The sequence below is a fragment of the Magallana gigas genome, chromosome 9 (genome assembly GCF_963853765.1).
Source record: "Magallana gigas chromosome 9, xbMagGiga1.1, whole genome shotgun sequence".
NCBI lineage: Eukaryota > Metazoa > Mollusca > Bivalvia > Ostreida > Ostreidae > Magallana > Magallana gigas.
The window spans coordinates 842,895-867,605 of record NC_088861.1 but is presented as its reverse complement, the minus strand read 5'-3'; the positions used below and the strand labels follow the sequence as shown (position 1 = coordinate 867,605).

The window sequence follows — 24,711 nt, the reverse complement described above, 5'->3', positions numbered from 1 at the left end:
GACAATGGTGCAATAACAAGTGCACATGATTGTATATCATTAGAGGCATGCACACTTATATTAAGGAATTACCGCTCCCAGTAAAATGAATTCTATATGTAACTTTTATATTTTTCCTATTAATTAAATACACTGGGCATTTAGCGTTCCATCAACTTGCCAAATTCAATGTCTCTGAAAGCTGCCATTACTGCACATATCCTTCGTCGTTTATCCGATTTATAGAAAGGCTGAGAGATCACGGAATGAAAATAAACCCCGACTTAAAATTGCACGATATGCCAATGGTTCATGAGGAGTGGTACGGATCCAAAAGTCTTGGCTATTAGCGAAAATGGCATAGGCGTTGGAACCGGGGGGGGGGGGGCACTTTTTTTGCAAAGTTAGACCTAACTATTAAACACATAGCGTCAGGGAGGGGACACCCCCCCCCCCCCCACACTTTTTATTGCAGCAAACATAATTGTTCCTAAAAAAAATTTAAATTTACCTTAAAAAGAATGCAATATCAATTATAGTGATATTGAAAATCCCCTCCCGGATTAGAATTTCATGATTTTGAAAAAAAAGGTAGGTACTAATATTTTGTCGGATTTTCAAGATTTTCTGAACTAAATTTTTTTTTCTGCTTTTCAATATTTCTGATAATTAGTCTAGCGCCCCCCCCCCCCACTTTCAATTTGCTTCCGACGCCACTGAATGATTGACTTACTGCAGCACTGTAACCATTAAAAACGAAACAAATTAAATTTGACAAAAAAAAGTTTTTCAATTCTAACTTAGTGATAACTGCAAGGCAAATTATAACTATTTTTGTTTGAAGAATTTCTAGGATAAGCGGGAGTTAAGTTGTGAAATATATGACCTTATAACCCCTGGGCCTCTTTGGCGTGACAAATATGCAAGAAGTGACAGCTTTTCAAGATTTGTTTTTCCTACACACATGTGGTAAAGCTAAATACATAGTAAGAATAATTATCCATAAAAATGTATTTTACAAGCTATTCACAATACCCTCTACCTAAATGGGAAATTAACAGGCCCAGAGAAAGAAGTTAAGAATCTGAGGCAGGGCCAATATGGCAACAGCAAAAACAGATTTAATCTTTGAAAATCCTTTTCTTTACTCTCATATTTATTTTAGAAAAACTAAATGCGAGGTTAAAATGCCCTCGAAGCCTTTCAGCTATAATGTGAAATCCATGGCCATAGGTCAGGGTGTTTAGGCCCTTGGGCAGGGCCGATATGGTTATAAAGTGAAAATGTATCCACTTTTAGAAAAAATCTACAGTTGTAGTACATAAACAAAATGCATGACTATAATGTTCATGAAGCCTCTACTACGATTGTGAATTACATGGTTCCTGTGTCAGGGATTAATACGCAGAGCCAATATAGCCATAAAGTGAAAATGTATTAAATCTTAAATAAATTCTTATCTACACCCCACATCAGAGAAATATAATCTAAATGCATGGTTTAATGTCCGTGATGTTAAGTTTACGACCCATGGGTCAGGAGTTTGGGCCTTTGGGTAAGACTAAATTGCCACATGTGAAAAATGTGTAAACTTTAAAATATTTTCTTTAATCTCTACTTTTGCAGCCATAAGAGATTGACTATATGTAATGCATTATTGTCCTGTTCATAATGCTTAATGTCCTCTTATTTGTGAATTTATGACATATTATAAAAAACCTCATAGTAAATGCATTAAATTTCTGTTCCTTCACAATACTTTATTAGCTGATGAGGATTAGAAAGTGCAATATCAAATGTAAAAATGGGCCAGGGCTATGAAATTTCACAACCATCTCGGGTACATACTCATTGACAAGTGACCATTCAAGATCTGCAGGCCCCCTTCTCACCAAAAGTTAACCATTGGTGGCCCCTAATGCTAGGGTATAAATAATTCGAGATTCCTTTGACTCTTGCCTCTCTTTTATAAATTGATGTTCGAAACATTAAACAATAAAACGTAGATAACAATTAGATGAGTCTCGAATTTGGGTTTAAAACTTAAAGCTTAAAATACAAACAAGAGGCTTCCAGACAGGTCACTTTACAGGCAGGTGTACTCAGGAGACGTTCAAGGCCTCTGGGCCTTTTTGTTCAAAAGGTATAATTAACCGTACTTAATGTTTTTTGTTTCCAGCACGATGAGTATGATAATTATGGTGGCTTTTCTGTTCACAATATGCGTTCTTCTATTGAACATACTAATTGCTCAACTAAGCGACACGTATCAAAATGTACAACAAGATGCACAACGAGGGTTAGAGGTCAGTCTAGCTTTGATTGTGTCAAGGGTGGAAAGCAACAGTCTTTGGTTTTGGAAGGTGATTAGTTTATTAGAAATGTTCATTTTAACACTTGAATTTTAACGATTTTAGTTAACATTTTATTTTTCCTTTTTTCATGTTCAATGCTTCAACATGTCATTTCGTATAGTAAACTAAATTTTGAGTGCAGACCGTCGTGTAACAATTCTTAAAAAACGTTTACGTCATGTTTTTATGTACCTTTCAAATGGTGAAGTTGATATGAAAACATGTTGACTACCGAATATCGGAGCATAATTAACGATGCTATTAAATACGAATTAAGTTATAACCATGGGAAAGCACGGAATGTTCTATTCATAGTGTTTTGTAAGAATCTGTACCGGGAGTGAAAAAGTCGCCGATTTATATGAAAGCTTTCATGCCATAAAGCCAGGTATCGTTGTCGTGAATAATGCGAACCAAACAAATAAAATAAAACAGAGCTCATTGAACCTTTAAAAGCAATAACCATAAGCAAGAACGAATATACTAACAGGATAGGCAACTTCTACATTCGCCATGTTTACTTCCCATGCATTCACGCGAGCCTAGACAAGTTTGCAGAACTATGTGTAATCCCAGTAAAATATATAGGCTTTTAAAGCGATCTTGTTAGACCATCGTTGGGGAGTTTTCTTTTAAAGTTTTTATTTACAAGCACTGCGATTGGATCAGCTACTCCCAGCTGCAGCCAATCATAAAACGGAGCTTGTCACCGAGTTTTCGTAATGAAATCCGCCAAGGGTTTATGGGGAGCAAAGTGGACCGAAAACCCTTGGCTAGCGAAGATGATTATATATGTACAATGTATATAATTTTAATAATAACAACGTAATTGTTATTTTTAAAACGTCTGAAGATTTAATTAATGCGCTAACGTTTTACTTTATATATATATATATATATATATATATATATATATATATATATATATATATATATATATATATATATATATGTATATGTATATCAACCTTCGTCAGAATTTTAACCTGTTGTGGGGCCAAAGAATTTTTCGGGAGCCAGTGTATATTTTTTAGAGTCAGCAATATATTATACAACTTCAAACAATGCTTACATACAAAGGAGACTATATATTATAACGCTTATGCTGTTAAGAATTCGTACGTAAAATTAGACCCCCAATATTGCCCCAACTTACCCCCAGGGATTTTACTTTTTAATAAACTTGAATTTTGACAATTGGATATTTACATGTACATGAACACTTCTTGGAATTAATGGTCAAATAACATTAATCTAATAATTTGATTTTTCCTACTTGTAAATTTTTATTATATTTATATATTATATTATTATATTTTATTTTTATGATATTGTTTCAGGTACACAGAAAGAAATATTTTACATCATGTGAGATATTTGATAATATAAAGGACGTCTTAGATAAATGGGAATGTCCGCCATTCAACCAACTGAATAAGAATATCGAAGATATGTGGAAAAGTCTTGATTCTCAAAAGATGAGCTTGCGCAACTTTGGAAACAGATTATCCCGACAAGAAAACATTCTCTCTCAAATAAAGTAAGTGAATTAAAAGAACAAATTAAAAATTGAACAGTTTTAATACAGCATTTCAAAATATTTATATCAAAATACAATTGTTGATCATATTTGAAGCAAGATAAAAAATCATATGTCATTTGACGAACTGATACTAGCATGTAAAAAATTTTCTATTAACGTATGCATGACATTAAAAATAAATATTTTTTTCCCATTATTTTTGTGTTTTTTTTCAAGGGAAACATTGGACAAGCTAGACAAATAACAAGAGATGAAGACAAAAAACTGTTAAATGAAAATGCATCTGTTGATAAATTGGTTTACGTTGAATTCATTGTAATCAGAGTCGTGCGTATGAGATGCTACAGCCACGATGCGTATAAATAAGTAAAAAAAAATATTAGATAGTTGAACAATGAATGGTTAAACTTCGTTTGGTGTATAACACATTAAGGAGTAAACTTAAAGTTAGTTTATGCACTTTGTCTTTATACTTTGTATCTTCTGTGTATATTGAAAAAAATATTTAACAACATACGTTTTAAATTTACTTTGCTCTCATAATATTTTTAAAAATTATCCATATAACAGGAATCGCATTTAGTTTGTATTTTATTTACTTTATAATATTGAGTACGAGTGACATGTACATTGTGTACTTTAGAACATTGAGTACGAATTGTTTGCATAATTAATATAAATTATATATGAGATGATCAATCTTTAATGTATTTTACCTGCTCAGCAATGATATTGTTCTGAGGTTATTTAACACCTTGATAAACAATCCCGGTATAGCCACTAGCTAGCAAAAGTGTTATTAAGGTGTATTGTAGGCTTTAGAGTATAAGGTTGAAAATAACGACACATATAAACATGTATGATAAAACAATATTTAATAAAATCATTAACAGTAACTCTTTACAAGTATGCTTGCACAGAAATAAGAATGCAGTAATTGTAAAATGGATAAAACTTACAAATTCATATGTATCAAAGAGCAATTCTACAATTAATTTTGATGGACATTTCAGAAGATGCTTAGATTAAGAAGACAGCAAGCATTATTCAAACAGGGAGCAAGTCGTTCTTATATTGCATTACAGTATTAAATGCAGTATAAACATGCATTCTTGATAACACCATGCAGCTTTATATTCAAATATTAGATTCAAAACATAATTTTCAAAATATCCCTGTTAACAACTTTTAAAACATCTTTTGTAAAAAATAAAATCCTTTATAGTATTATGAGGTGGAAATTTCGGTCGGAGTGTTGTCAAATCCAATAATACCCGATGGGCTTTATGATAAATTTGAATGCCCCAACCAAACTATAACCTTATAATATTCAAAGAATGATTTCTTATTACTTAGTTTTACATTATATCCAATATCTACAGTTTAATACAGCATTTTGAAATCACTATTTTTTTCATGTAAGTGTAAGTATAAGCTAGTTAATGCAATTGTATAATAAGTTGAAATGAATATAATGCAAATATGTTTTTCGGGAGTATGATCTATTTTATATGTTGCATTAAACCGACCAGGTTAAACTGTTTCCATGAAATGTTTAATTTGGCTTTTAAGACAATAGTCTAATTTCATACATGGACTAATTATATTTGATAAAAACTAACAATTACAATTTTGTCAAAAAGTGTAATTATATTTTTATCTTTCAAAACGGTCACGCTATGCTGAACTTGTTCAGATATATGGCATTGTACCTCGACAGTAAGCGAGCAGCACACTCAAAAGAAAAATATATAGTTATATATATATATATATATATATATATATATTAATATATATATATATATATAGAGAGAGAGAGAGAGAGAGAGAGAGAGAGAGAGAGAGAGAGAGTGTGTGTGTTAGGCAAAAATGTATGATCTATGATGATTTGTCATTAATTTTAACTCAAAGTGTGATTTGTAGTGTTGGTGTACTTGAAATTAAAACTTTACAACTCTTCTGTTGGATCAATTTTCACTTACATTTCACGCACGCACACAAACGTTTTAAATTTATCCGAGCTGAAAGTTCAAGTTAGCTACTCTGAATACCTTTTGACAGGTGTCTGTTTGTCTGTCTGTTTTCTTTGTGTCCGTCTTTCTTCAAGGGAAAAATAATAAGGTAAAAATGAAATTATAGTCGGGTGTTTTTCAAATCTTCTAAAGAACAAAATAAATTGTAATAGCTAAATGTTGAAATTAGTTTTCTGATATATGGTAGAACTTATTTAGGGGGTCAAAAAGAGGCTTTAAAATTTGCCCACAGTTCATTATAGAAAACAAAAGTTAAAATTTCTTCCGTCAAACAAAAATGCTATAATGTGACAATCAAATAGAGAAAAGCTAGTATGAGGAATTTGAAATTCAATCATGCCTTGACCTCTTGTAGACATATACAGACTTGTATTATAAAGAAACGATCTTATGAAGAAAAAAGTATTTTTTCAAGTTTTTATTGTGTTTTTATTCATTTTATAATTGGGAGTATATTAATGTTGTTTCTTGATTTGCTATGTAGAAATGAAATTGATGAATCATACACATACCACTATTGAAGGGACGCTATGAAGTTATATGCATTCATATTGTTTACATAATTATGAATCATCAATGCAATAGTCTTATAATTAGTTTTGGCACGGTAATGTTAAAGTAAAAAAGAAATATCTGCACTCACTAACATTATCGGCTGCAGAAGAGGCCGATCTATTTTTGTGTCTCGTTAGAAAGTGCACATGGGTAAATGAGACGTTATTTTTCTGCTCTTCATAGGTTTTTTTTTTCAAGTTATAACATTTGTAAAAGAATTGAATAAAAAATTTAGGTTTCTAATGAATGTTTTTTTTTTTTTTTAATAGAAAAGTATAATATATTAGGACTTTTATAAGATATTTTAGTCATTTTTCGGGTTACAATAAATGTATTCCAGAAGTGGAGTGTATAAAATAAAAATCAACTGGTTATGCATATTAGTTTACAGATGTTTCTTATAAAATTGTTTTTCGTATATTCTATATGTAGTACTTTGCCCTTACTTTGCTTATTTGTTTGAAATGTTTTATCTATTTTACCTTATCTTGTAAAACGATGTCATTTTTTCGAGATAATTCTTAGCCATACCAAATGAATGCTCAATATTTATAAGTTAAAGGAATTCGGGAAATTCAGTATATTTTCTGTGACCAATAGATGAGCAATTCTGCAGATGGTAAATCCATATACCATATACATTTGATAGTTTACCTACATTAGTTTATATCCATGATTAATTTGATAGTTGTGTGTATATTATTTTGATTCTAGAATTGAACACTGGGTATTCTAATCAGGTTGTGATTTAATGATATGCGATTGTGATTCAATTCAATGATTCAATAAATTATATTGTATCTGTTTTCGGACAATTACAGAATAAAAAATCAATTATGTCAACAATAAGGAATTCTACTTTTTGGGAGTTTATTTTAATCAACTCTCCTATGCACGTACTCGGGCAAACCGAAAGTGAAACAGTGTTTGGACCTAAGCACAAATCAATACCGCGGACAACACTTAGTTCCTGAAAATAATCGATAAATTCGATGCAATTTATTCTGAAACATTGTTTTTCAAGAAAACCTATTTATTAATACCATGAAAATAGTAAGATTTTAGATGGAACAAACAGTTTAGATATTTTTTGAAGTCCAATGCATGTATTCATACGCTAGACTTCAATGTACTAGTCTCTTTCAACCAGACGCTCGGCTGTCTCCGTTAATGTCCGAGAAAATAGAGAGTCTCTCTTGCTTGTCGGAGATGAACGGAGACAGTCGGGCATTTGGTTGAACAAAACTAGAGTTCAATCTTGCCTGGATCCATACAATTTCTCAGAAATATTTCGATTACTGATACATCTTAATATGCAAAATCACATATCACTGATTTTAAAATAAATGATAATCGATAAAATCAACTCCCGTCAGTACTTCAGTACTTTGATTATTATTACTTGATCACAGTTTACATACATTTAAGGTAGAGATTGATAGGTTACATAAACAATTTACCCATTGAAATTTTCTAGATTTTATATATGTTTAAGTTGAAACATTATTTGAAATTATACTAGAGTATTAGACAATGTCATCAAGCTAGTTTTAGAGAATTATGTAATTTCAATATGACCTCCTCCAGCCCCTAAAAAACTGAAAAAAAAGATGAAATAAGTGTATACGACCATATAAGAATGGCCATAAAACAATGATTGGAACACATTAGACCATTTGTCACACATATTTTCAAAAGTCATTCAACACAAGTTGAAATTTGATATCATGTTTATATTTGGCAAGATATGTATGAAAAATTGGAAACACCTTATAAAGCCATATGGTCAAATTTGCATGAAATATCAGATCTGCAATACACATAAAGTCATGCTTTTCATTGGACTGAAAAAAAAATATCCATCAAATTTCTCACTTCACTCCACAATATAGTAATTCAATAGATATCTTAAATTTCATGTAAAAATATATAATACCCCCAAATGGAGTTCAATCTAATGCTGCCATTACTTTTATGAAACCTTACCCTGTTCAACATTAGATGCATTATTGAAGAATTACTGTGATTAATCATAAATACAAAGAATTGATTGGAAAATGCAACAAATATGTGTAAATTCTGTGTAATAAGTCATTTAAAATACAATATTTGCTGTTGGTAAAACAAATAATTCTCATCCAATCCAAAAATTGCATCATTAACCTTTTTGCACTTAAAAACTTCAAGATAATAATCTTTACAATTTATTCAGATAAATTCACTTTTTGTCACCTAATAAATAAAGGATATGTCAAAATAGATTAAAATTATTTATTAATCTTATAAAATAAGACTTTAACATGTAATTTAAATTAATCTTATAATTTATAAACATATAGTTGTAATGTATAATTGAATCATCACAAAAATTCATGTCAACAAAAGATCATCAACAATTTTCAAAACAAGTACTTCATGATTCATCAAATAATGGAAACATTTGTTTTCTACATTAGAATTAAAGACTGAGTGTGCATAGATGATACACATATTCTATAATCTTATAATCAATAAGAATTAAATAATCTTATTCTTCTGAATGTGTGTCCTCAAAGAAAGTTTGGAAACAACGTACGGTCTTCCCTTTAAAACCACGCTCCTGAAGAATGCTTTTAACACCAGCATTTCGATCTCTCTTGAATGAAAGATGTAAGTGGTTTAACCCAAGTCCAGAGTTTGCAAGCCGTCTACAGCCTTTGAAATTTTCTTTTCCAAAACCAATGATGCATAGCTGGCTCTAATTTTGCCAAATAAAAGGGAAATATGTCTATATTTCTGCAGTGACTGTGCAGTTTTTCTTCAAACAACTGGAATAAACTCTTCACGACTTCTAAATCATTATGTGCATCATAGTCCTTTCCAAGAAATGCTTTAACCAGAGTGGAGTGTTTGTAGTTTGGAATTTCACTTTTGGAGAAGACTTTCCTCGCTAGTTTTAAAGTGTCTATGCATCCACTGATTAACTGTGTAATATCAGAGGACCTTGACAACCCTGTTGCTTCAATGTCATAAGCAATTAATGTTGTCTCCTTGGAGAGAGTTGCAAAGGATGGAATCGATTCAATGACAGGAGACGTTGTAGGACTTGCATTGGTCCGATACGTCTGTCCTTCCTTTACAGTCTTCACTGTCTCCTGTTGGAAATTCTTTTTCTTAAAAGTAGTAAATAAATTCTGTTAAAACATTACTCACATAATACTTAAAATAGAAATTTTATAAACCTCATATTTACATTTGAGAATGGCCAAATCATTCAGAATCAATACTGGTGTGCGACAGTCCTCGCCGAGTACCATATCTCGCCAGTACATTGTGACATCATTTTATCAACACATAAAATTATGTACTAAAAATGACGTCACAAAGTACTGGCGAGAAATGGTACATGGCGAGAACTGCTCACACGCCAGTAATGTAACTGATTTTACGTTTACAATTTTGCCCTCAAGCGATAAGCGTCTGCGGTTATCATTGTGACATCATGGAAGCATTCACACAGAATTGAACATTTTTGCTATTCTACAGGTTCATATAAGGAAGCATATTTGCAAATGTAAATATAATAAATTTTGACATACAGTATGTATATTTCAATAAAGCTTGAAATCCTTAAAACAGAGTAAAATCACCGTGACAATGCTTTTGAAATGACATTTAGACTTTTCTAGATTGTGAGATCCCTATTCTTTGGTGCTTTACTCGCAACAATATTATTGAAGTTTTCGTTTGCTTGAGTTGAGCCCGTGCATATATATCAACTCTGATACCCTTTTCTGCAACTTGTAAGTTGTCTCATTCAGCTCATCTCTTAAAGCTTCATTTTGAAGTGGTTTGCCTCGAGGTAAGTGCTTGTACCTTAAAAAAGAAAGATGTACATATTGATTAAATATTCAATTGTATGACAAACCACTGTCTGTATGTGTTTCTTTAGAATATCTTAAGATATCTCTACAGAAACATTTATCAACCTTTAAGCTAAATTTGTTTTCTTAAGTGTCTTATTATTTAGAGTCCTTTATTTAGATAAAGATACATCTGAGTAATATTTCATTTATGAAGCCTAATTTTTTTTCTCAATTTTTTGTTCAAAAAGTATAAATAATCTGACCTGTAAGTTGATGGTGATTTGTGATTTGTAATATGTACACCATTTTGCTGAATGGCATTTACTATGGTCTCCATACAGATGGGGCACAATAACCTCCAACTTATTGGCAAGTTCCTCTGCTGTAGCACACTTACTGGAGATTGGGTACATATAGCAACGAGTCAAATATGGAATAACTCCTGCTGTCTTCAGTTCTTTATGAATCTGAGAAAGTTTGTAAAATTCCTTTTAAAGGTTTTTCTTAAAGTGATTCTTGTCATTTCTCTTCTTTAAATCCTTAAATTCTGGTTTTAATCTAGCCATTGTTGTCGAGTCACTGTCTCCATGAAGTGCGTTTACCTCTTATCCATGGGTCCGAAGATTCCTCAACATGGCTGAGGCCATGTCTGGTTCCATGGCCTTGCTGGATCCTAATAAATTTGACAGTAGAAAATGTTTCAAATTTTATTTCAATAGTTGATATGATTTATAATTGTAAGAATTTAAAACATTCCATTTAAATATTGATATACAGATTATTGCACATTGCAAGATTAATGTACCACACTAAGGGTATAATTATTATATTATTAATTACCTATCCAGTTTGAGATGCTAGATGTTTAATTTCCACAATTCTTCTTCCATCATTCGATCGGACATTTTCTGAATCGTGGTCCTCTACATCCAAATATCCAAATGCACAGCAACGTCAGGCACATCGACCGGCGATGGAGCCGGTGGACAGGCGGCATTTTTGTCATAAAAATAGTCATGGTCGTTCTCTATTTCACCTACATCCCTTTTCCTGTTCATATGTTTTAATCTAGATGACCACCACGATTTAATACAACTTGCAAACTTGCCTTTTATTCGTGATATTTGTTTCGACTCTGAATCGTCTGCCCCGTCGGCCATTTTGTGTCGATAGACTATAATGTGTAAACGGAGATGATTATCTGACGGCGTTCAGAAACCCGGAAAAATAGCTCGTGCTAAATAGCGAAATCTGTCGATCACGTGATTGCTATCCGTCTCTACCTTAAATGGTTACATCTGAATAACTGATGAATGAAAATGGTTCCTTGATGTTTAAAAAATTGGGAAGTACATATCAGGCTATCTTGCTTGAAGAATACCTTTAATCGTTTTGTATTCATATTGTATTCAAAGCCACAGACTGAAAACTAAATTACCCCTCTCTTGTGTATTCAAAGGTGCTAAGAATGTTTCTTTTACTTACGTTAATTCTCTCAAATCCTTTAAGAAAGATATTCACATTACTATTTTTGTAACCCTTGTTGTAAAACAAGTTTTGGTTGACGTCTGATTGTATTTGAAAGCCATAAATTTCAACACTTTCATCTTTTACACATGCCATAAAAAATATCATAGTTACAAAGCCAAGAAGTTCTTTAACGATGGTGTTTGAAAGAAAAAAATAATCCATTGTCAACTTCGTAACTCAGCTAGTAATTTAAATGCTGATTTATATAATCATTTTTTGAGTGACAACCCAAGTTGCGACATTTGTGGAAAAGATTATGAAACATGTTCTCACTTTTTTTTGAATGTCCAAAATACTGTGTTTAAAGACAACTACTAATCCAAAATGTAGATTCCTTAAGACTGCCAATACCTTTTTCAGTTTAACTCATTCTTATTGGTGACATTAGTCTTACTTATAAACAAAATATTGCAATATTTAAATATGCACATGAATTTATTAAATCTACCAATAGATTTAAATAATCCATCTAGTCCTTCTTATCGTCTAACAAAACAACGTAACGTGAACTTGTGAATAAAACATTTTGATTTTTTTTCTTTCTTTTTTTCTTCTAATTATTATCATAACTAGTTACTACACATTATAATATTATATTAGGTATTATTATACCTATTGTAATTTCTGGCCATATAATTCAAATATACATATATGGATATATTTATCAATATAATATTTATTGTAATATGATTGTCAATAATGCATGGCACTAAATGTTGTACAGTATATATATATATATATATATATATGACCTTGACCTTGTATGTCGGAGAGGATTTATATAGACAATGCCTGCTATCCCATCCCTTTATGTGATCTATTAAAAATACAATCGCGTCTTTAAATAGTTTTTAACTTGAGCAGGCTGAATATCTCTTCAAATGTTACGTAATTTATTTTCATTCATTCTATGTAAAGGCAGAAATCATTCAGAAATCTTTAGATTAAGAAAACTTTTTCTATCAGAATTCATCAAAATGCATAAAAGGATTTACGGTGACATGCAACAAGGAAATATAATCTGAATTAAAAGGATAGCTTTAAAAAATCCTCAAACGTTCAAACGTAAACTACACTACACAAAAAGGACATAATATAGGTTAAGCTACATATTATGTATTGTGTCATTACGGCATATGTGTTGGATGAGAATAATCTGTACAAGTGAAGAAAGAAGAGGTTTTTTATCTTTAACATAGTTTAGCTCCATTTGTATTGTATTGGTATCTCATACGGTTTAAGCACGTTATACATCCGCTCAAACACTGATGAATAAATGGTGTGTAAAAGTGAATTCAACTGACTTTCAATTTTGTTTAAAGAAAGCTTAGAGGTTATATCATTATACAATTTGCTGAATAGAATTTTTAAAAAGCCAAGGTGTGTAATATCAGACTGATAATAAGGGATGATTATTTGATAGTTTTATTCTTTACACTATGTGATATGTATCCAGTAATCTGCAGGGTAATTCAGAAGGGACTCAATGGCCTCATATAGAAACACGCTATTACGGAAATAAACCGAAACAACCTCCTTCAAATGTTATGACAGAAACGCATCGGAACCGATCATTGTGCGGAAGCACAACTCTCACTTAGCTAAAGGAAAGTTTCTGGGTGATTTGGAATCAAAGCAAAAAATGGCTTTGTCAAAGACTGACTGGGCTATAGTAAGTGCAGTAAGAGTATTTATGTTTTATATTATTAAGATAATTTAGTAAAGAAAACTTTAAAAAAAATTCGCTTTTAAATAACAGTATTAAATACCTGTAAATTATGATGAAAATTGAAGTTAAAGTAATTAATTACATGTATCACATGGAAGGAACATAACGCAAGTTATTTACAGGGCGCCAAGGTAAATAAAACATTCAAAACACTCCCTCCGTGTGCCTACACTGCCAGCAGAGGCATAGAACGATTGGCAACATTCTCCACACTGGCGAATAATGTTATCATAGAGAAGATATCTGCTGTCCGCCTCGCGGCAACTGGGTGTATATTCAACGCTGAGGAGGATTTCGTAGAATGCACAGACTGTGGAAAAATTACTCTGTTGGCCAACCGTAAGAGTATTTCTTAAAAATTAAAGTTTTAAGAATTATCATGCGAAGTATTTTTCTTTTGAAAATATGTCACCAACATGGCTTGAGTGTTTTTGTAAGAAGAACTAGAAATATTAAATTTTATGAACCTTACTGATTATTCCTATCAGATTGTATTGTTTAGAATAAAAACAACGTAAAATAAATTGTTTACTATTTTTAGTTTCAGCTGTCACGACCTTCTTCGACGTAAGGGCCCTTCATACATGCAGGCCAATGTGTTTTGGTTTATCTATACCTACATCATGAAACAGGGAAATGAAGAACGGGACGAAACCTGCAACGGTATAATTAGCAATAAAATGTCTGTAAAGCTTTAGAAAAAAACAAACTTTGTGATTAACATGGGGACATGTGTTAATCGTTTACATTGAAATTGAATGTTTCGACACAATATTGTACATTTTTACTTATTTTGAACCACCAAATCTAAATATAAGCTAGTTAATGTAATTGTTTTATTAGCTGAAATGAATATGATGAAAATATGTATGTCGAAAATTTCATTTATTTTATATGTTGCACATTAAAACCGACCAGGAACTGTTTTTCATAGAATGTTTTAATTCCGCTTCAAAGACAGAAGTCTAATTTCATACAGATATGAAATTTAAAACCAACAATCACCTTTTTTTTAAAGTGCACTTTTTTTCAGAACAGCCAAGCTATGCTGAACTTGTTCAAATATATGGCATTGTACCTCGACAGTAACCGAGTGGCATATTCAAAAGAGAACGCACACATACAAATAAATGCATACATGTATATATATATATATATATATATATATATATATATATATATATATATATATAGATAGATATAGATATAGATATACTCTTATTTTGTTTGACAGTGTAAGGCATAAATGTATGATGTAATATTTGTTGTTTGTTTGATTTTAAAGTGTTATTTGTATTGTTGATGTACTTAAAATTAAAACAAATGTACAACTCTCTTGTTCGATCAGTTTTTACTTACATGTCACGCACGCAAGCTAATGTTTTAAATTTATCCGAGCTGAAAGCTAAAGTTTGCTTGTCTGAATACCTTTTTGCAAGCGTCTCTTTGTCTTTCTGTTTTCTTTGTGTCCGTCTATTTTCAAGGGGAAAATAATAGCGAGCACAGCTCGCGGGCGTGCAACGCCGGCGTGAAGCGAGGTCTACTGGCAAGGCGAATAGAAAATTCGGACTTGCTGCACATTGATTCAACGGATTTTTTTGCCGTCAGTTACTCAGACCAGTAATGCCCTGTTTTATTGGACCAGCAGTTCTCTATAAATATGGTTTCCCATTTCACACTCTCACGAGCACAAGATAAAAATAATCAAAGACTATATACATGCATTGTAAATATACTGCTGACACAACGTAATGTCCATTACATAAGACTAACGGAGTTATCGTCCTTTTCAGTGATGTCACAATTGATTTCTTACACCTTGATCCGACAGAATTTTTCGGCGTCAGTAAATTTCGACTCACAATGCAGTTCCAAAAATGCTTGGTGTTCTCATCTTCTCGCGAAAATCAAAGTAAAACGTTTGAGAAAAATAAAAAATGTGTCATTCCAAAAACATCATGCTTTTTAAGTAAATAAAACAGTATATTTCGCGTAGTTTTTCTTTCAGGGTAGTTTTTAAAGACAGACAACACTTGACCGACGTGAACTTTGACGTCACATTAAGAGGAAACTACTCTAACTAGTTATTGTTAATTTGCTGCAATATAACCATCAAAATCTTCTCAAAATCTTGCAGAGCTAACGAATGGGGACACTTCTTTAGAGATAGGAAACAGTTGTTACTTTCTCTCATTTGGATGAATGCTCACATTTATTTTATTCACAATATTTACGGTAATTTCCAGGAAGGTTTTTTTATAAGGGTGCGTGACAGCCTCATTCAAAAAATCTTCATAAACAAAAAGAAAAAAAAACCCTGTCGGAATCAGAAACATTCTAATCCGGTGTGAGGAATGGGGAGTGTATAGTATGCATTTGGCTCTTGAACTGCTCAATGGTATCTTTCTTTTTACTTAGGGGGGATTTCATTTTCCTTATATAATCAGCAATTTTTTTAAACGAAAGTTCAAAAAAAAAAATTTAAACGGGGGGGGGGGGGTAACTCTATGATAAGTCAATTTTTTATATGTACGGTTAAGAAAAATGTCTGCTGCAGAAAAAAAGGAACTAAACTGCAATGAACATTATGTTAAAATCTTTATCATTCAGAAAACATTGTATCTGAGATATATCCTACTTATGAATAAATACAAAATTATATAAATTATGAATAATAAAAACTTACTGAAAAATAGGTAAGTTTTATTTTATTTTGCATTCAAATTCAGTTACGTTACGTTGCTACTTTTTTAAAATTGATTTATCATAATTCATTATTTAATCACATGCTGCGCTCGCCTCAATGGTCGCATCGTAAAATATATTATAAAGGTAAAAATGAAATTAGAGTCGGGTGTTTATGAAATCTTCTTAAGAACAAAATAGCTTGTAATAGATAAACGTTAACAATTGTTTCCTGATATATGATGGAACTAACTTTATAGGTCAGGCTCTAACACATAGTTAATAATAGAAAACAAAACCTAGTTTAATCATGTCTTAACCACTGTTATGCATATGGTTTTTATTGTATAGAAATATGGTAAAGAAGCAATCTTATGAAGGAAAAAATAAGTAGCTTTTTAATGTTTTATAGTGTTTTTATTAATTTTATAAGTGGTAGGAAGTTTAATGATCCTTCAAATTTTTTCGATTTTAGGGCTGTTTGTTTTAAAGAAGAAATGAAATTGATGAATCATACACATACCTCTATCGAAGGAACGTTGTAAATGACATGTGGTGATAACGAACAGTGTTCAAATTCAAAAGTCCAAAGAAAAATTACAAAACAGGAGAAGAGAGAACACGGACAACATAAAAAAAATAGAGGTAGGATCAGGTGCCATGGAGGAGTGAGCATCCTCTTCTGACCAGTCACACCTGTGGTGTGCTCTTTGTCGTAATCGGGAAAAACGGAAAAGTCCGTACACATTAGGTGATTAATTATGGTCTAACAATTAGTATGAAAAACGTCAGTCAGCATGCGACCCAGTGGAAGATTGTATTTGCTGACAAGGTCGTTGTATTGACCATAGAACTTACAATAAGATGACTTCAAACGAGACTGTTGATAGTCCTGTTTTATCGACTTGTTTTCCAATAGCTTGCCTCGCCATAAAAATTGTTCATACGAGGAACATGCCCTTGCGTATCGAATAAACTGAGAGACTAAAACACCATATGCAGGTGATAAAGGTATATTGCTACATAAGTAAGGAAAGTTGACAATAGAAAAATTGAAGTCATCACGTTTAACAAAGGTTTGTTGTTAGGTTATACACAGAACTCTATAATTGACGTCACATTTATATAGAGCGTATTCATCGAGAAATTTCGATGACAATAACACAATATGGAATGATTGACTTACACTGAAACTAATGTAAACAGTACCAGACTTTATCTTCTGTAAAATTTGCCGAAAGGGCTTTTCGTACGTATGTTATATTCAAATGAAAGATTTCGATATAGAACATTTTAGCAGGTACCTACAATTAAATAATATTTCTTGTTAAAGCAAATATTTTCCTCTTTACAAAATGTAAAATTTTTCATATGCGAGAAGCTTTATAATGAATTGTATCTAAATTTTATACATGTATAATTTCACTACAGTCATCTAACGTAAATGTACGAGTTGGTTAGTTTATCAGAGGAAGGTTTCTACCCCAAGAAGGCAAGTAGGTTATCGTGATATTCGAATTGATTAAAAATCTAAAATTTATCAAGGTTATAAGCTAATATTTTCAAAGGAACTGATTTTTTTCGGCTGTGGAAACAAGTTATTACTTGGTTTAACTGGGGATATTTGCTCATCAACAGAACGTATTTTTGATGTTATTCCACTTATGGATCGGTAACACAGCCACACATTCTGAATAAATTTTTTAGAAGCATGGCCACGATTTGGGCTAAAACGATTTCATTTTTTTCATATAGGCATGTCTTCAACATTGAAGTGTCAGTCGTCGAGTTGAATAAAGACACAGGGGTCACAATTCTTTGAAATATATTGTGAGTTCAGCAAATGTGTTTGAGTGCTGAGTTTCCATTTGAGGTGTGTTTTGTCGGTGCGGCTTACGGGTGTTATATACTAGCTGTTTCTTCTGTGAAAGAGGATTACGAAAATGGGAGCCTGGAGACAATCCATGGACAAAACATGTCCGATAGTTCAAAGTGAGACAAAAGGCCGTTTTTAAAGCGCGGTGATATTATGGTCGATATTAACATGTTAAAATACAAAGCTAGTAGGTCATTTCTCAACCAATTTTTTTTTAAACAAATCACGCTTGAATGGCGTCAGCGTGAATAATGCGCGATGAGGGAATTGCTATAGTGCATTGTATGTGAGCAAACATTATACAGTGAAATCTTTAGATTCCGTGGTGGCTCAATTTTCGTTGAATCGAGGGTACCTCTCATCCACGAATTTACATCCTCAACGAATTAATTAGGGTTTCATAGTTATATTTCCTTTTGTAGGCATAAGAGATTACTCCAAATTACGTCTTCACAAACCTGTCATATTTACGAATCCACGAAAATTGGCCCCACGAGTTTAAATGATTCCACAGTAATTGACATTTAGAAGATAAAATACTTTTAAGTCTGTTTTGATCATTTAAAGATGACACTCTAGCAACAAAGTGATGTCACATATTACGTTAAATGACGCTCGCACTATATTAATTACTACATGTAATTTATCGTGCTGTCACTTACCTTAAAGGATTATATGAAACAGAAAACATAATAAAGACTATAAAGACATAATATGGCTACTTATTCCAACCAACTTAAGATATTTCAAAAATGTTACTACAAGGTATATATATTGTAGCTGATGTATATTAACGACATGAACAAGAATCATGCAACATATACAAAAGAATGTCAGGTATTTGAAGCATATATTCAAGAAATTTTCTGATTGACTTGTAAAAAAATTCATGAAAATATTTTTCTTCATCAGGAATGCAACGGAAAGTTGTATTGATGCTTGAAATGTGAATAAGATAGACCCATTTAAGCCTCCCTCGTAAATAAAAATCCCATTGATAAAAAGGCATATGGTACACTGAATCATGAGTATGTCAGTAGGCTTGTAGGTTACTAGGTCATTGTAAACCAGGATGAAGTTCGGTTAAATATAGCAAATATTATGTCACAAGCACCATAAAATAACCTTCCTACAAATGTCACGTGGTCCTGGTAATTCTATTTTGAACCTAGTTGTCAAATTACGTAAGAAATCGTTATATTAATTGATGATAGTTTCGTAGCTTATCTTCCTAAATTAAAGGTACAAACTGCAAATCGTTTAAAAGATCGTTTACAAAACATTTCCTTGTGGTTAAAAAGATTTTGAAATCTAATTTCTCCTTAGAGGTCAAAGGATGGTGCTAGAAATACTAACATATAAATAAACAGGGGCGTTACTCGGTTTTTTTCATTTAGCAAAAGGCAATTGGTCCACAATAATCATTAGAGTATAACGCCTTCTCAAATGATCCTAAAATTGCGGATCGATACTTGGATAGTCGTTTGTTTTGAGGATAAATCCTAAATCGGTTATAGAACACACCTGAGCATTTTTTAAATTCATCATGATGCAACAATTGATACGTATCTTATAAGAATGGTAGATCTAAACGATAATTCATGTTGAACAATTTAGAAACATAATTTTTCTCACACTAAAAATATATTTACTCAGATTTATCTGATTTTAATTCTAAATAATCAATTATGGAAAGAGGTTCATTTATCTTGTAAAATGTTGTCTTGTAATTTTCTTAAATATCTCTCCAAAAAACCCAGTGTAAGCATGCATTCAATATCCTTAATAAATCCCGTAAAAAAACAGGAACAATTTTGGGAGTGACAAAAAAATCTTCTTAGAAAAATTCATAATGTTTTTATAACATCAACAGAGTTTCGCCCTAAAACTATATATCATGGATCATGATCAATACAAATCTGCACTATAGTTCATCACATCAATGTACTTAGTTCGGATTCTAGACGCCAAAAAGCTGAGCAATATATTTTCAAGATGAAACTGAAACTAATTATTTTTAATTAAACGCCTATTTTGTTTTACATTAACGTGAATCAAAAGGATAGCTTTAGAAAATCCTCAAACGTTCATCAAATTAGTCATGAACTACACTACACAAAAAGGACATAATATAGGTTAAGCTACATACTCTGTTCTGTGTCATTACGGAATATGTGATGGGTGAGAATAATCCGTACAACGGAAGGAGGAAAAGATTTTTTTTTAGCTTTAATATAGTTTAGCACAATTTTGATTGTATTTGTATCTTATACAGTGTAAGCACGTTATACATCCGCTCACACAGTGATGAATGATTAGGGTTTGTTAAAGTGAATTCAACTGACTTTTAATTTTGTTTAAAGAAAGCTTAGAGGTTATATTTATACAATTTGCTGAATAGAATTTTAAAAAAGCCAAGGTGTGAAATATCAGACTGATAATAAGGGATGATTATTTGATAGTTTTATTCTTTACACTTTGTGGATGTGTATCCAGTAATCTGCAGGGTAATTCAGAAGGGACTCAATGGCCTCATTTAGAAACGCTATTACGGAAATAAACCGAAACAACCTCCTTCAAATGTTATGACAGAAACGCATCGGAACCGATCATTGTGCGGAAGCACAACTCTCACTTAGCTAAAGGAAAGTTTCTGGGTGATTTGGAATCAAAGCAAAAAATGGCTTTGTCAAAGACTGACTGGGCTATAGTAAGTGCAGTAAGAGTATTTATGTTTTATATTATTAAGATAATTTAGTAAAGAAAACTTTTTAAAAAATTCGCTTTTAAATAACAGTATTAAATACCTGTAAATTATGATGAAAATTGAAGTTAAAGTAATTAATTACATGTATCACATGGAAGGAACATAACGCAAGTTATTTACAGGGCGCCAAGGTAAATAAAACATTCAAAACACTCCCTCCGTGTGCCTACACTACCAGCAGAGGCATAGAACGATTGGCAACATTCTCCACACTGGCGAATAATGTTATCATAGAGAAGATATCTGCTGTCCGCCTCGCGGCAACTGGGTGTATATTCAACGCTGAGGAGGATTTCGTAGAATGCACAGACTGTGGAAAAATTACTCTGTTGGCCAACCGTAAGAGTATTTCTTAAAAATTAAAGTTTTAAGAATTATCATGGGAAGTATTTTTCTTTTGAAAATATGTCACCAACATGGCTTGAGTGTTTTTGTAAGAAGAACTAGAAATATTAAATTTTATGAACCTTACTGATTATTCCTATCAGATTGTATTGTTTAGAATAAAAACAACTTGAAATCAATTGTTTACTATTTTTAGTTTCAGCTGTCACGACCTTCTTCGACGTAAGGGCCCTTCATACATGCAGGCCAATGTGTTTTGGTTTATCTATCTACATCATGAAACAGGGAAATGAAGAACGGGACGAAACCTGCAACGGTATAATTAACAATAAAATGTCTGTAAAGCTTTAGAAAAAAACAAACTTTGTGATTAACATGGGGACATGTGTGAATCGTTTACATTAAAAATTGAATGTTTTGACACAATATTGTACATTTTTACTTATTGTGAACCACCAAATCAAAATATAAGCTAGTTAATGTAATTGTTTTATTAGTTGAAATGAATATGATGAAAATATGTATGTCGAAAATTTCATTTATTTTATATGTTGCACATTAAAACCGACCAGGAACTGTTTTCCATAGAATGTTTTAATTCCGCTTCAAAGACAGAAGTCTAATTTCATACAGATATTAAATTTAAACCTAACAATCACCTATTTTTTTAAGTGCATTTTTTTTTCCAGAACAGCCGAGCTATGCTGAACTTGTTCAAATATATGGCATTGTACCTCGACAGTAACCGAGTGGCATACTAGTACTCAAAAGAAAACGCACACACACAAATATATATAGAGATATAGATATAGATATAGATATACTCTTATTTTGTTTGACAGTGTAAGGCATAAATGTATGATGTAATATTTGTTGTTAGTTTGATTTCAATGTGTTATTTGTATTGTTGATGTACTTAAAATTAAAACAAATGTACAACTCTCCTGTACGATCAGTTTTTACTTACATGTCACGCACGCACGCTAATGTTTTAAATTTATCCGAGCTGAAAGCTCAAGTTTGCTCGTCTGAATACCTTTTTGCAAGCGTCTCTTTGTCTTTCTGGTTTTTTTTTTTGTGTCCATGTATCTTCAAGGGGAAAATAATAGCGAGCACAGCTCGCGGGCGCGCAACGCCGGCGTGAAGCGAGCTCTACCGACAAGGCGGGAGTGAATAGAAAATTCGGACTTGTTGCACATTGATTCAACGGATTTTTTTGCCGTCAGTTACTCAGACCAGTAATGCCCTGTTTTATTGGACCAGCAGTTCTCTGTAAATATGGTTTCCCATTTCACACTCTCACGAGCACAAGATAAAAATAATTAAAGACTATATACATGCATTGTAAATATACTGCTGACACAACGTAATGTCCATTACATAAGACCAACGGAGTTATCGTCCTTTTGAGTGATGTCACAATTGATTTCTTACGCATTGATACGACAGAATTTTTCGGCGTCAGTAAATTTCGACTCACAATGCAGTTCCAAAAATGCTTGGTGTTCTCACCTTCTCGCGAAAATCAAAGTAAAACTTTTGAGAAACATATAAAATATGTAATTTCAAAAGCATCATGCTTTTTAAGTAAATAAAACAGTATATTTCGCGTAGTTTTTCTTTCAGGGTAGTTTTTTAAGAGACAGACAACACTTGACTGACGTGAACTTTGACGTCACATTAAGGGGAAACTACTCTAACTAGTTATTGTTAATTTGCTGAAATATAACCACCAAAATCTTCTCAAAATCTTGCAGAGCTAACGAATGGGGACATTTCTTTAGAGATAGGAAACAGTTGTTACTTTCTCTCATTTGGATGAATGCTCGCATTTATTTTATTCACAATATTTACGGTAATTTCCAGGAAGGTTTTTTATAAGGGTGCGTGACAGCCTCATTCAAAAAATCTTCATAAACAAAAAGAAAAAAAAACCCTGTCAGAATCAGAAACATTCTAATCCGATGTGAGGAATGGGGAGTGTATAGTATGCATTTGGCTCTTTAGCTGCTCAATGGTATCTTTATTCTTACTTAGGGGGGACTTCATTTTCCTCATATAATCAGCAATTTTTTTATACGTAAATTGAAGAAAAAAATATTTTTTTTTAAACGGGGGGGGGGGGGGGGGCAACTGTATGATAAGTCAATTTTTTTATATCACGTTTAAGAAAAATGTCTGCTGCAGAAAAAAGGAACTAAACTGCAATGAACATTATGTTAAAATCTTTATTATTCAGAAAACATTGTATCTGAGATATATCCTACTTATAAATAAATACAAAATCTGATAACGTATGAATAATAAAAACTTACTGAAAAATAGGTAAGTTTTATTTTATTTTGCATTCAAATTCAGTTACGTTACGTTGCTACTTTTTTTTAAAAATTGATTTATCATAATTCATTATTTAATCACATGCAGCGCTCGCCTTAACGGTGGCATCGTAAAATATATTATAAAGGTAAAAATGAAATTAGAGTCGGGTGTTTATGAAATCTTCTTAAGAACAAAATAGCTTGTAATAGCCAAACGTTAAAATAGTTTCCTGATATATGATGGAACTAACTTTATAGGTCAGGCTCTAACACATAGTTAATAATAGAAAACAAAACCTAGTTTAATCATGTCTTAACCACTGTTATGCATATGGTTTTTATTGTATAGAAATATGGTAAAGAAGCAATCTTATGAAGGAAAATATAAATAGCTTTTTAATGTTTTATAGTGTTTTCATTAATTTTATAAGTGGTAGGAAGTTTAATGATCCTTCAAATTTTTCGATTTTAGGGCTGTTTGTTTTAAAGAAGAAATGAAATTGATGAATCATACACATACCACTATCGAAGGAACGTTGTGAATGACATGTGGTGATAACGAACAGTGTTCAAATTCAAAAGTCCAAAGAAAAATTACAAAACAGGAGAAGAGAGAACATGGACAACATAAAAAAAAATAGAAGTAGGATCAGGTGCCATGGAGGAGTGAGCATCCTCTTCTGACCGGTCACACCTGTTGTGTGCTCTGTCGTAATCGTGAAAAACGAAAAAGTCCGTACACATTAGGTGATTAATTATGATCTAACAATTAGTATGGAAAACGTCAGTCAGCATGCGGCCGAGTGGAAGATTGTATTTGATGACAAGGTCGTTGTATTGACCATAGAACTTACAATAAGACGACTTCAAACGAGACTGTTGATATTCCTGTTTTATCGACTTGTTCGGCAATAGCTTGTCTCGCCTTAAAAATTGTTCATACGAAGAACATGCCCTTGCGTATCGAATAAACTGAGAGACTAAAACACCATATGCAGGTGATGAAGGTATATTGCTACATAAGTAAGGAAAGTTGTCAATAGAAAACTTGAAGTCAGCACGTTTAACATAAAGTTTTGTTGTTAGGTTATACACAGAACTATATAATTGACGTCACATTTATATAGAGCGTATTCATCTAGAAATTTCGAT

General features: G+C 32.0%; 1 protein-coding gene and 2 long non-coding RNA genes across 4 annotated transcripts in view; all 3 read left to right on the top strand.

Annotated features, from left to right (window-relative positions):
• LOC136271405 (transient receptor potential cation channel subfamily V member 5-like) overlaps positions 1–4,201 on the top strand; it is a 28,959-nt gene extending 24,758 nt beyond the window's left edge. Inside the window, exons 10-12 of the mRNA XM_066071384.1 lie at positions 2,159–2,342; positions 3,674–3,873; positions 4,093–4,201. Of these exons, the coding sequence (XP_065927456.1) occupies positions 2,159–2,342; positions 3,674–3,873; positions 4,093–4,120 (412 nt within the window). The 3' untranslated portion in view covers positions 4,121–4,201. The remainder of the gene's footprint in view (positions 1–2,158; positions 2,343–3,673; positions 3,874–4,092) is intronic.
• A 9,151-nt stretch (positions 4,202–13,352) lies between these two features.
• LOC117692195 (uncharacterized) lies at positions 13,353–14,702 on the top strand. Of its 2 annotated transcripts, XR_010709854.1 has the most exons (4): positions 13,353–13,511; positions 13,691–13,907; positions 14,110–14,231; positions 14,602–14,702. It is a non-coding gene; the product is annotated as an uncharacterized lncRNA (long non-coding RNA). The 2 variants fall into 2 exon arrangements; XR_010709853.1 differs by having other exon boundaries at positions 14,110–14,699.
• A 5,773-nt stretch (positions 14,703–20,475) lies between these two features.
• Positions 20,476–22,000, top strand: LOC117691353 (uncharacterized). Its single transcript, XR_010708968.1, has 4 exons — positions 20,476–20,839; positions 21,019–21,235; positions 21,438–21,557; positions 21,931–22,000. It is a non-coding gene; the product is annotated as an uncharacterized lncRNA (long non-coding RNA).
• Positions 22,001–24,711: the final 2,711 nt, after the last annotated feature.